Source organism: Microtus ochrogaster, chromosome 22 (genome assembly GCF_000317375.1).
Source record: "Microtus ochrogaster isolate Prairie Vole_2 chromosome 22, MicOch1.0, whole genome shotgun sequence".
NCBI classification, from domain to species: Eukaryota; Metazoa; Chordata; class Mammalia; order Rodentia; family Cricetidae; genus Microtus; species Microtus ochrogaster.
The window spans coordinates 20280624-20294586 of NC_022023.1; the positions used below are offsets into that span (position 1 = coordinate 20280624).

At 48.6% G+C, this 13963-nt stretch overlaps 1 protein-coding gene across 1 annotated transcript in view; it reads right to left on the bottom strand.

Annotated features, from left to right (window-relative positions):
* The window catches only part of Rgma (repulsive guidance molecule BMP co-receptor a), a 41355-nt gene extending 28997 nt beyond the window's left edge, over positions 1–12358 (bottom strand). The window contains exon 1 of the mRNA XM_005357760.2: positions 12032–12358. Within this exon, the coding sequence (XP_005357817.1) occupies positions 12032–12045 (14 nt within the window). The 5' untranslated portion in view covers positions 12046–12358. The remainder of the gene's footprint in view (positions 1–12031) is intronic.
* Positions 12359–13963: the final 1605 nt, after the last annotated feature.

A 13963-nucleotide genomic window follows, 5' to 3' on the forward strand; every position in this document is an offset into this window, starting at 1 on the left:
AGATGATGTGAATTTTCAGGTGTCTTGAGGGTTGCTTTCTAAAATTCATGGCTAATATTTTGATTTGTTCCTTTTAAAAATTATTTTTATTTTTGATTGTGTGCACACATGTGCATTCGTATGGGGAGGGATATGCATGTGAACATAGGTGCCTGCCCAGGTCAGAGATGTTGGAGTCCCTGGGACTGGAGTAACAGGCAGTTATAAGCCAACTGATGTGGGTATGGTGGGAATTGAACACAGGTCCTCAGGAAGTGCAGTACACCGTCTTAACCACCGAGCTGTCTCTCCAGCCCCTTGATTTGTTCTTATGCTGTCTGTGTTGGTTGACATTTTCAGACAGTTTCAGCTAAGACAGGTTCATTCATGATCACCCGTGTTGTACAGAGGAGAAAACCGGCTGAATGATCAGAAATACTCACTCAAGCTGGGCATGGCGGTGCGCGGTTTGAATCCCCGCGCTCAGAAGTCAGAGGCCAGCCTGGTCTACACAGAGAGTTCCAGGACAGCCTGAGGTGATGACCTGGGGAGAATGCATGCTAGAGCTGAGGCAGTTGGCAGGGATGCCATCTGGTTTTCACTGAAGTTGAATTTAACTGGTGAGCTTTGTAGGGGCTGATGGAGTCTTCATCATGTCTTCCTTGGTTCTTTTTTTTTTTTTTCGAGACAGGGTTTCTCTGTGGTTTTGGAGCCTGTCCTGGAACTAGCTCTTGTAGACCAGGCTGGTCTCGAACTCACAGAGATCCGCCTGCCTCTGCCTCCCGAGTGCTGGGATTAAAGGCGTGCGCCACCACCGACCGGCTCTTCCTTGGTTCTTTCTGGCCACACTATGACTTGTCCCAGCTAGGACAAATTATGGCATCCCTCATGTGGATTCCTCTCGCTTGGACAAGCAGACCACTGGGTATAGATGAAGCCAATGATCCAATACTGGTCTCAGGGATTTTTGCCAACCTCACAAATGGGGATGTGTGGCCAGTGCCTCTCAATCCATTATTACCTCTCAGTTATGAATCTGATAAATTTTCTTGAGTGTTCTCTGCTCTCATCCTGCTTTGAAAAAGCTGGGGAGGGGACAGGGGAGAAAAATGGCAAAGTGTTTGCCTTGCCTACAGGAGGACCTGAGTTTGTCCTTGGGGTGTAGGGTGTGTGTGTGTGTGTCTGGTCTAGCCATCCCGGAGCAGATGAGGCGGTCTTTGTTCACGTTCCCCATGACCTTCAAGTCTAATCCTATCACCTCCCTGCCTTTATCTTCCCACACTGAAGCCCTCAAGGAACAAAGCAGGGCAGCCTCTGGTGAAAGGTGTTCTCCAGGGTGATTAAACGTTGCTCAGCCTTCTACAGCCTTGAGATATTTTCTCTGCAGTGGAAGGACATAAACTGTCCAAGTCTGGATCATGGCCTGGAAAGAACACTCTGTTTTGGTTTGGCGTCCAGGACCATCTCTGATAAAATGTTAGGCAGTTTCTGAATATCTAGGCCTGCACAGCCTTTAACTAGCAAGCACCCTGCAAGGACCCTCAGAATGCCCTTGTTTGACTCTAAATGGCTTGGGCTCCGGAGCCTGTTCTCCTGTCGTCGTTTGGATTATGTTATTGTAAATGCGTTAATTCGGGCACGTGCCTGCAAAGCTTCATTTGTGTTTTCCTTACTCAGCCTTGAGCTCACCCAAGAGTTAATCACTGTTTGCTATCTCCACAGGACCTGCATCTCTTCTGCAGGCTGGAACCATTTGCCCTTGCTTTCTTCGGATAAAATATATACATTTCAGCTAAATCTGTGTGCACAATCAATCCGGGGGGATTCCCCACTGTTCTTAATTCTTCATCCAGAAAAGTACCGTTTTTTTGTTTTTTTTTTTTTCTATTTTTGTTTCTTTTCTCTGAGGATCATTCTAATCTCTGGCAATTCCCGTCCCCCTTCTCTGGAGCCACTGAACTCTTCTTATAAATGACCTTTTGAGTGGAACCTGCTTGGACGGTATTTTGAAGGTAATGTAATTCATCACTGGGTTTCTTCCTTGTCTTTTGATTTGTTTACCTCTCTCCCATTAAATTGTCCAGCTTCATGGTCTCTGTTGTACTTCATCCAGATAATTGATACTTTGGCGTGTGCTTAGCAATAGTAATAACAGTGTTCTACGAGAGAGACTATTAAAGGGACCGCTACACAGGCATGCTCCCTCTGTGTGTATGAGGCACGCAGGCGTAAGCACAAGCACAACTGTACATTTTGGCCAAGAGGCCATCTCTGCCATCCTTCATTATGACAGTCTTCCTCTCTGTGGTAGGTGACAGGATAGGCCGCCATAGAACTTCCTCTCTGTGTTCATTGCCATAACAGGTTAGGAGGGGACTCTGCCCTATTAATTTGCTTCCAAAGCATTTGTAAGCTTGCTGTCATTGTTGGCACTAAGACACTCTTCAGGGCTTGGGAGTAGGGTTCAGTGGTAGAGTTGTTGTCTGGTGTTTGTGGAACTCTGGGTTTGATCCAGCAAACACACACACACACACACACACACACACACACACACACCCCACTGTGGATTTTGGAGACTCTCGAAACATGCTCCTTGAATTGTTTAGCCCACTTAATCTTCCTAGCTTCTTTCTAGCCTCTTTTCTCTCTGTGTGCATGCTATTTTTGTTTTGATGGCCTCCCGTTACTATGAGGGTGACTTCTTGGTAATTTAAACAGTTTTTTTTTTTCCTCCACCATTTAAATGTTACTTTTTCTAAAAGAACATATGATGCTGATATCCCAACAGCTCTCTTTAGAGACCTGAGGCATCATCTCACCCGGGATACTTCCACATGTAGATGTGAAAGATGAAATATGAAAAAAAACATATTTGCAGATCCCAGTCACTTCTGAACATCTTTAAATGTGTAGTATGTTTTCCTCACGAGAGAGAAATTCCTTTTGCTTGTGCATGGGTTTTCTGTCTCACTCTAAGAACTGAAGACTCCGATCGAGACTTGAGATGTCCTATGATGAGCAACAGGCCGTCCTGGTCTCTCTCAGGCAGCTCAGTCGAGAACCTGGCATCCCAACACAGGATACTAGCACCCCGAGAGGGGTGTTTCCGGAGTTCTCAGCAGCCCATTCCCCTGTCACGAGACAACGGAGCTGGCTTTGCGAGATGGATGCCGGTAGCTTCTTTTCAACAGGACCACTACATCGTCGGCTACAAATGCACAGCTGTTCCCCATGACTTTCACCATTGGCATCGGCCTCATGTTGTCCAGAACAGCCTCTGTCAGATTTCATTTCTTGAACAGACTGTATCAGGCAGACCCATGGGTCGGCCTTCATGCTTATCGGTTCACTTCTAGAACAGTCAGAGGATCTTCAGGGTCTAACGGACCAGCTCGGTGGGCCTGCGGCGTGTGCACGGAGTACTGTTGGAACTTCACCAACTCTATCCCTCTAAATTGGCATGGATGTATTCAGTGTGCTAGGAAAAGGCAAAAGTGATTTCCAAGACAGAATTTACTGGAAGAAAAAAAAAATTCTTGAGCTTTCAGTTTCCTTCAATCCAGTACCAAATATATTTAGTGAAAACGAAATAATATAGGTCCATGTTAAAAATATTCAGTGTCCTGTCAAGTGACTCTTCCTGTGTCTATCTTATCCATCCATTCATCTATCTGTCTGTCTGTCTGCCTGTCTGTCTGTCTATCTCTTTTTTAATATAAGACGATCACCTATCTATTTACTATCCCTTTTACTATAAAACAAATATTGCCCAAAACTATCAGCCTTTGACTGTTCCCTCCACGGTGGGTGTTTCCTATTCTATTTCTATTTAAATTGTACTATGAATCCTCCAACATAGCAGAAGAAAGTTGAGCTCACCAGCCAAAACCAATATATGTATGTGCATATATACAGACAGAATGAGACGCAAAATAGTACGTATGAGGGATGTCAGGAGTTTTTACAGTTATGTCCTTCCACTTTCCTAGGCTTCAATTTCTACTTTAAAATTATTTTTTTTTCCTCAGAAAGTACAGATTGGTCAGTGTGAATACTGCTGCCACGATGCCTCGGGACGGCACCAGCTGCTTCCTAGCCATGCCTCGGTATAAGTTTTCTCTTGCTCTGAATATACCACAGTAAACGTGAAGAAGGAGCTACCTGGGGATGAGGACTATCTACTTCTACTTCTAGCTGTGTGGTCCAATCATGGCCTGTCCAATCCTGGTCTCTTCAGCTCTGACACCTGAAGACTTATGGCCTGGTTGCCTCTGGGGGTATGGCAGATGGGTCTTCGAGTACCCCAGTCCCTGTACTAGGGATGCGTTGAAACTCACGTTGTCTCTGTAACTAATTGTCTTTACCCAGCACCATCTGACTTTTGAACAGTTCTAGAGATTCGTCTGTAACATTTCTGCATTCCCCAAGTGGAAATATTGCTGAGCAAGTAGGAAATGTTATCTGAGAAGTGACATTTTTATGTTTCTCTGTCAGCATGAAATTCTCCAGCAATGATCTACCTGAAACCATACCCTGAAGCCATTTAATAACTTCCTCTCATTTTGAAGCAGCCTTGGAGGCCAATGGGATGGCTCAGCGGGTAAAGGTGCTTGCTGCCAAGTCTGACAACCCAAGTTCCATCCCCGGGACCCACATGGTGGGAGAGACCTGACTCCTGCAAACTGTCCTCCAACACAATGGGATAAAATTAAAAGCCGGGGCTAGAGAGATGACTCAATAGTCAAGAGTCTCTTTTGCACAGGACCAGGGTTCAGTTCCCGGCACCATCCATAACTCCAGTTCCAGGGGATCCGACACAGTCTTTGGAAATCTAAGGCACTAGGCATTCACATGGTGCACAGCCAAACACTCATGCAGTTAAAGTAAAACTAAGCACATCTTAAATAATTGGAAACTGCTTTTGGATACTTATGCACACAAAATATGCAGTTCTTGTAATGATGAGTGGACTACACAGCCTTTACTTCTCTCAATTCCAGTAAGTTCTTTGGAATAGAACTGGCTGGAAACCATTTATCCACCATGTGGCAACTGTACGGAAAGACAGTGAGTTGAGTATGTGTCTCTCCTCACAAGCAGATGGCTGCGCTTTCTGTTATTAGTGAACCATTCGGTGCCAAGCACAAATACTACGGACATTTGGCAAGAGGAACAGGCAATCAAGTTATTCATCAAACCCAAAACATGGTATAATGAAGGCAGCGCCGAAGACAAAGTGTCCAAGTTGACAGGAAGTGCAGAATCTAAGATGGTGAACATTTCTTCAACCTCTGTATGAGAGAAGAAATACAGACTCCTGGCTAAGATCATGCCATGTAGAAAGACCAGACTTCAATCGTTTCCCCTGGTAAAGATGGGGGTGTACTCGCAGCTCCCTCCGAGGCGAGGATGAAGGGAACTCATTCAGTTATATAATCCACTCAGAACAGACCGCCTGGAACAGAGGAAGTGTTGAAAAGTGGCTGCCAACATTAGTTGCGCATAGTGGATGAAGACCGCTGTTTGGGCTATGATAGAATGTCTATGATGGGCCAGGTTCTGTTAGGCCTTTGCATGTGTGGGGACGGGGAGAACCCACAGCACCCTGTAAGGACCCCAAGACTACCTTGACTTTGGGTGGGTTTTAGGACTTAGTGAACTCTCATTACAAGCAATAATTCTGTAGGTAACTGTAGAATTACCTTAACCACGCAAGTGGACATAGCTGGTTGCTGTTTATAATGCGTCTGAGACTTGGGATAGTTGAGCAACTTGCCCAAGGTCCCCAGGAATGCAAATGTCAGGGCAGAGGCTAAACCCAGGCCTTGTGATGCCAAGTCCAATGTTTTTCTCCCCACGCCACAGCTGTGCCTCATCTTCACCCACGGTTTATCTTTCCCTGTCAGCCCGATAATACATTCCATATGTCTCGTGACGGATCGTGCGTTAGAAAGGGGAATATGCTTAGAGAAATACTATTTCACAGATGCTAACACAAATAGAAAAATGATTTTAGAAAAAGAGTATTTCCCTCAACAACTTCTCCCACCCCTCCTAAGTAACTTTGGAAGTAGAAAAGGTTCGACTGTAGAAGTCTCCATCTGCCTTTTGGGTGGCAAGAGTTTTTTGGTTTTTTTTTTTTAATTTTTTTCTGCCAACTATTCACAGTGCCCTTTTCTCGGTTTAACCGTGATCAAGAACACAGTGAAAATTTACACAAAAAAAATGGTTAAGTTGGTCCAGCTGCTGCATCAATTCTCTCCAACCTCTTCAGCTTACAGACCATTTGGAGGCACCTCGGACTGTAAGCCAGGTGTCTTCTGTCTTGAACAGTGTGTGTGAGCGTGTGCGTATGTGTGTGTTGAGTGGTATAGGATACCTGCTTGCCTCGAGTTTTGCTTCCTCTTGTGTACTCTTAACTCAGGCTCTTGGGATGGGGTGGAGTAGGGGGAGGGAGCATCCGCTCCTTAACCAGGCCCAGAGTCAGTAGACGCTGCCAATGGCAGCCATGTCCTAAAGAAGTCAGATCCCTGCAGTTTGGGAGCTCTTTTCTCAAAATACTCCCAGCAGAGAAAAATGAAAGCAACGTCAAACCCATAAGCAGGCCTTGAGCTTCCTACATATAGCCCAGGCTGCCTTGAACTCATGATCTTCCTGCCTCGGCTTCTAAGGGTCACCACTAGCTTTCCCTGTCACCTGGTCCTAAGCAATCAGTTTGGCATCACTATGATAACCACCAGGGGGAGGCCTCTTCCTTAATGACTCTGGTGGACAGTTTCAGAGGTGGTAGACCAGAATCCTTGTCTGTGGCTTCTAGGCCTAGGGTGAGGCCATTCTTCTTGGTGGCGGAAGCTACTCATCTCAGGGTGGATGGGAAGCGGGAAGCAGAGAGAGCAGGGGTCAAGGACAGGGTACGCCCTTCAATAGGGCTCTCCCATTGGCTCATTTTCCTCCAACCAGGCCTCGCCTCCTGACACTCCCATTACCACCATCACCCCCAACAACACCGTCGAAGTATGAATCCACATGGGTTGATCCATCATGAACCAGAGCATCTAAGATCCAGCCATGTCCTAAAAGCCCATCAGGGGACAATCCCAAGGCATGAGTCTCAGGGACACAATTCAAACAGACAGTATTCTGAAGGCCGAATAGCAATGACCGATGTGTGACAAAGGAAGCCAAACTCTCAGGAATCTTACGTGCTAGGGCAAAAATGACCTGCCGTGCCTAGCAGGGATGGACCTGCAGGAGATGTCACCATGAATCTCAGGAGAGGTGTGGGTGAAGCAGTTTTAATTGCTTTAAAGCTCTATTGATTATTTATACGATACTGTCTCCCATCAGAGGTATTTACTTAAACGAGAATAAAAGCACATTACCCACCCAGATGTTCAAATATTATTATTCTCTTCAACGTACCAATTATTTTAAAGGAACCCTGTAATTTGTGTGGCTCTGTCCATGAGCTATGCACTTTTGTGTGCTCTTCTGATGACCAGGGAAAAAAAATCCTCATGGGGTTTCAAGTGTCCCCTGTTATGTTTTTGTAAAAGCAATCTGTTTTTCAGGATGACACCATCAAGGGCAAAAAATGCATACTGGGAATTAAATTCTAAAGTCGGCAAGATTGCGCAGTTGTTGCCCAGCAGCTCAAGAGCCAGCATTTGAACAGATGAGATGGGTATCCCTGCCAGGGAAAACTCAGCCAGCAAGACCGAGTGGGCTATCAAACTTCGGCAGACTGAGCGAAACTTCGAGAACGCAACCTGTGTTAGCAAACTGACAGCCCAGCGCGACCTCAAGGTTTATAAACAGGACCTTCAGGAGGGAGGAGCACAGGCCACATACAGAGCTTTGTGAGTACCATGCATAAATCTAACAGGAAAATGAGTCCTGTGATAGACTACCTGGAGGGCAGCTGACGGTGCCCGTGAGGGGTTAAACATCTACAAGGTGGCCACGAGTCAGTCTTGGTGTGTTCGCGTGTTCCCACCTAACCAGGCATCGAGGAAAAGATTCTTCAACATGCCTACGGACAAGCGAAACTTGTCTGCATCTGTCCCCCAGCAGACAGTCACACGAAGAGGAATGTAATAGTACAGAAACTGGCAGGGAGGACTCTGGCAGATCAGCTCTGTGTACACAGATAAGGGCAGAAAGCACTATCAGGTAACAGGATGAACTGTTGCTGTCGGGCAGGGCAAGCTCCTGCAAGGAACTTGAGATCTGAGCGTCCTGGAAGGTGAACAAACGTGGCACCTATTAAAGCGCCCTAGTGAAACAGAAGACAACACATTTAAGAGCATCTCTCCGCTGTGTGATCTCTGCTTTGGCCCTCGGACGGCACAGACTCTAGAGGGATTGGCTTTGTGCTAGTAAAATCTTTTATTTTCAGAGATTTTCTTTTCCCCTCTGATTTTTCACACTCTGGCTAGTGTAGTATTTTGATTTGTGAAAATTCTACCTCTGGGCAGCACTGCTTTAAACAGACAATTGAAAAACTCAAAGTAACTCCAATGGGGAGCTCTGCCATTAACCCTCTCCGTAAACTGTGCTTGCTACACCTCCATTCTTCACTCAGAGGGCATGCCACTGTAGGCTCGTCAATGAGCAGAGCCTTTAAAACGTCTTAAATAAAAGACTTCGGCATTTACATAGTCGATTTCTGCCAAGATTTCAAAACTGCGTCTTCTCGTCCTTCGAATTATGAAGGTTTACACCTCATGAGGCTTCCTGCCTCTGACCCTTGCTTAAACCGTGTGCAGCATGTCTGTGTCAAAGGACACAAGAAACTAGACGTCTTCCTTAAGAATGTGTATTTGTCGCCAAGGACACTGACGCCTGCCTGATGTTGCGTGATGCTTGGTAAAGCGGTCCTTCGCTTTTCAAGTCATCTCCATTCATGGCTAAGAGAAGGGAGGACGGAATCGGGCTGTTGGTTAAAGAGAGAGGAGTCTGTCATTCGGGCTGGAAACCAGACAGATGGGAAAACCAGAGACTGCCTTCATCAGGTTAACCTCAGTTAAGGTTGCTGAATGACCAAAACAATGATAGTTTGAACCGCAAAGCCCTTGTCCTCAAGGACCCCAGGAGAAACAGAAGCAGACAAAGGTAATTTGAACAAGTGCATTTAGAGGGGTTTCACCTCATTTATTTCATAGAGTTAACATATTCCAATTAGTCTGATATTCCTCCTTTGGTTTTGCTGTTCCCCGTGGGTAGACCACTTCCCCTTCCCCCACACTGGGTACCTACTTCTGAAGGATTCAGGGGGCATCCCTGCTTCATTGTCTACCCTGCAAACTTTAAAGTTTGACCAAATTTTGCAGCCATATATGGTTTTGAACCTAATTCCGTTAGCAAGGCTGTAGCAGGAAAGAGCTCTCTAGAGCAGTGGTTCTCAGCCTTTCTAATGGGCGACCTTTTGGCACAGTTCCTCATGTGGTGGTGACCCCCCCCCAGTCATAAAATTTTGTTACTACTTCATAACTGTAATTTTGCTACTGTTATGAATCATAATATAAATATCTGATCTACAGGATTTCTGATCTGCGACCCCCGGGAAAGGACCACGGTTGGCGACCCACAGGTTGAGAATCAGGCCTATAGCCATTCCCTTTGACCTCTTTGGAATCCTTTTCCAGGAAGTGAAAATGCCAGCAACTGTGAACATGCCAGCCTGCTTCCTGGGAGCAGTGAGCATCATGGCCAGGATGGCTGGATCTCTCCCTGTCGTGGAGTCAGAGGTGGGGAGCATCTATTCTTTTAATTCTGAACTTGGGCTACAGAAAGCTGCGGAGAAGCAGACTCAGGGGTCATACTAAACAGGCTCCTTCCATGCCTTTCTTCTCTGTCATCCACATCCCGGGCAGGCAGCAACGCAAGTCAGACACGCCCCCCCTTTAAGAAGACACCACGCTAGTTGAAGGCCCCTTTTGTCATGATTATTAAACAGATTGTGTGAGTGGGGAGACAGAACCAAGATAGAACGGTAGGGGTATGCCGGACAGAGCAGCCACACACTTCGTGTGTATTAGGAGTGAAAGCCCCAGTCTTCACCAGGGAAGGAAATAAGGGGTAGGGATTGGGGGGATGAGAAAAGGAGGTTGGAGTTGGGGATGTGGCTCAGCTGGTAGAGTGCTTGCCTAGCATGCACAAAGCCTTGGGTTCGATTCCCAAGAGTGCCTGTATCAGGTGACAGCATTCAGATGAGAAAGGTAGGATAATCACAAATTCAAGGTCATTTCTGGCTACATAGAGAAGTCAAGACTAGTTTGGGATATATAAGACTTACAAGGAAAGAAGAAAGAAAAAGGAGGCTGTCCCCTCCCCCCCCCCACTACCACTGCAGCCCCCAGCCTCAGAGGAGTCCGGAGGTGGGAGACGCACTTCATCCCAGGCAGAAAGCCGAAAGGCTCTCCAAGGAGTCAGAGTGCCCTTCATACAGAGATCTCATTCCCTGCTAGGATCGGCTGGCCTGGAAGGTGGCAGCACAAACCAGCCATACAGAATGCGCAGCCTGCCTGGATGGGTGGGTGCCCCACCCAGAGCCTTTGTCCATCTGCATGCCACCGAGCAGTCCAGCATTTCAGTGAAGCAGGCTGGCTTGTCATGATGCTGCAGTGCCAGAACAGCAGGAATTCTTTCCCCTTGTGTGGGGAGAAAAAGAGACCATTGGGGATAAACTGTCTCCTTCCAGTGCAGAAGATGTGACGCTCTCCGCCAGTTCTTCAGTTACCCCTAAGAGCACACTTAAACGCCTAATCTCTTTCCTAAGGGTCATGGCTTAACATTAATTTCACAGATCACCTGTATAGATATAGGTACATTGGGGAGCAGTAAGATGACAGCACAGACGTACCAGATCCCTGGGCCAGAAAGACAGCAGGTGACCGTTTGCCTTGTTTTTGCTGGAAGATCCTAAAACTACACAAAGAAGGGTACCCGGAGTCCTTGAGGACTTCTTGCCACTAATACAACTCGCCATTCGGTCCCTGGAGCTAAGCTCCGGGCATCGGGGTGCTCCAGCACGGCAGGATGACTGGGACACTTGAGAACTAGTCTTTCTGGACATGACTAGTTCCCATCTCTCCACCTCGTACAGGCGTCTAATTTTGAGGACGCCCAACTTTGAGGCTTGAGAGGACGGCAGAGCTCACCATTTCCGCTAGATGGCGATATTCTCCCTACTCCATCCGCCTCAGGACACCCAATTTATAAAATAAATACAATCCAACGCCTTCCGAAACCACACCACATAATAACAGCGCACAGGCTCCCATTAAAATCCCAGTCTGGGGGAAATTGACTCTCCCTCCGAGCAAATCTAATGCAATTACTTCAGTAAGATGCAATCCAGAGTTGCACCCGAGAGTCTTTCACATTTGCACTGGTCCCCCCCCCCCCCCATACACCTGCCCCTCTTTCCTAGTTCATACTCAGGAATGAGCCAAGGCGCAAGTCAGGCGCTGAGTCCTGGAGGTGTCGAACCTTTCCGGATTCTCTCCCTTTAGAACCCACTCTAAGTCTCGCACACCAGACAATCCCAGGGGTCACTCACACTTGAACCTGGACGGTGTACACGGCCAATGTTCCCCCACCCCCACACCCCGGGGAGGCGCGCTCGTTTCCAGCCTCTGCCTCTCTGGCCTGGGTGAAGCCAGCCAATCGGACTTTACCTTGGGTCAGCGGGGTGGCTAGACCTGTCCAGAGCTCTGCAGGCAAGAAGGGGCTCTTGCCTCAGGAAGAGGTGACCGCGCAAGAGGGAGCTCCAGGCCGGTTCACAGTGGGTGGGACGTGCGCCGGGTCTGCCCAGCCACGCGCAGCGCCTGCTGCCCGCAGGACAGCATTTTAGAGGAAAAAAAGAACAAACACCAAACCACAAAACTTTCCTGCTGCCAAGAGCGAAGGCGATTCATCCCAGGCAAAGCCCCAAATGTGTGAGATGAAACACTGGGTTGGGGGAACCGCAGATCAGCGCTGTGGCCACCTCAAGTGTCGGCGGCGCCTTGGGAACGTCAAGACCCCTTGCCCCGCTGTCCGCGCTTACCTTGGCGGCTGCATGAGCCCCTCCAGCCCGCGGGGGGTGGCGCTGGCGGGGCTGCGCGCGAAGACTAGGTGTAGGGCGGTCGCTCGTGGGTCCCTGGGCGAGGTGGGAGGGGCCCGGCTGGAGCTGGTCTCCGCAGCTCCGCGGACTCAGTAGCTGCCCGGGGCGCGCCGCCTGCTCCCGGGCTGCATGCCTGCGAGCGCCTGGAGGAGCCCGTCCCGGGAGCCGCTGGCCGGCCAGTGTTTCCCGGGCGCAGGGCTCAGGGCTCAGCCTGCGCTTCCGAGACAACTGCAGAGTAGGGCGGCTCGGGCTAACCTGCTCCCTCGCCCGGCCCGTCGCCTCCACCGCCACCGCCGAGCGCGGTGTCGCGAGGTTCGTTTGCGCGCGGCGGGGAGGGGGCGGGCCGGGAGCCCCGGGAACGGGCGGGGGGCGAGCGCGGGCGGGGCGGAGGGAGGGGCGGAGAGGTGGGGTCGGGGCTCCGAAGGCTCCGCCCCTCCGCGGTCCCACCCTTGCCGATTCGCGCTAATGGGGTGTGTGAGGACGTGGGGGCGCGCCTGCCAGAAAGCGCACACTTACCCCGCAGGCTCGCGATCTCGGAGTGCGAGCAGCAAGTGCGGCGATCCTCCCTCCTTCCAACGCAACCAACTTTCCTAATCCCGGGCAAAGACATCATGAAGTCCATATTTTCAACCTGGGGACCCACAGGTTTCTTATCGGGGATAAATATTGACCTCTGCCAAGACACACCTTTGTTCTGTTGGGATTTTAGTCTCGTTTAAGAATCATGTTGAAAAAAATAAATATGTATATTGCATGCACAGTGTCGGAATATACTCGATTACAATTACTATACTTGCAGAGTCTGGAGTAAAAAAGACAGACTCACACGCCCTCTCCACTGCGGTCCAGCCTCAGAGGTAATCTCCGGTCACAGCGTCTTCCCACCACTCCACCCCCGCCCTCCTTGCAAAATTGCCAGAGGAAACTCCTGGGCTTCTCAAAGGGATTCTTCATGCAGCTCACGCACACAGTGGAGAGCACCGCCAAGCCCGCAGCAGCTCATCCCCAGGGTATCGCTCCAAAGCCACGTGTAGGTCTGAAACCCTAGCTGGGGTGTGAAGTCAGCCGGGACACACAGCTCACACCCAAATTAGCCCTGCACAGTGAGCGCTGCCAGGATATTTTAGACAGGGTTACGACCTGACCTTCTCTTTATACTGAACCAAGCGCTTGAATTTTGATAGGATGAGAACTCCGTATTTAATGAAAAGGTATCGTTGGTATTAAGACACCGCCGTTATTTATGCTGTGGTCTTAGGGGAAGTGGTTTTGAACTCAATATTCTGCGTTTTATTGGCCAAATGAATTTGGATAATCTATAACTGAGCTATAAATAAACACATGGCTATTAGCAGGAAGGGATTGGGTGTTGCAGTTGGCTAGTTTCCTTAATTAGCCCTGACCTTGGACAAATCTTTTAGGTCTTCTGAGCCTCAGTTTTCTTGTCTATAAATAAGGGAGTTGTACTAGGGAGTGGTGTGTGTGTGTGTGTGTGTGTGTGTGTGTGCGCGCGCGCGCGCGCGCGCTCTGTTTTGAACCTTCTGTTTTCACATTCCATCATCATCCTCTGCTTAGAGACACTCCCCTAACCCCACCTCCAATTCTCAAATCCCAGGAGTTGTTTTCCTGGCTCTGACATCAATCTGTAATTACACCTTTATTTGTGGCCTTCTCATCATACTGTGAGTGGTCAGGAACCTCTCCTTGGGGTCATCATGCCATCCCAGCACCCAGTAGAGTCCGGTGTAAAGCAGATGTACAGTACAGTAATTGCTATCATTCAGGAGCCCCTCTCGCCTTTTTAAAAAGGCTCATTGGAGGTGCCTGACATGTCGCAATTTGTGTCTCATTTTCAAACGTTATCCTTAGAAAGGG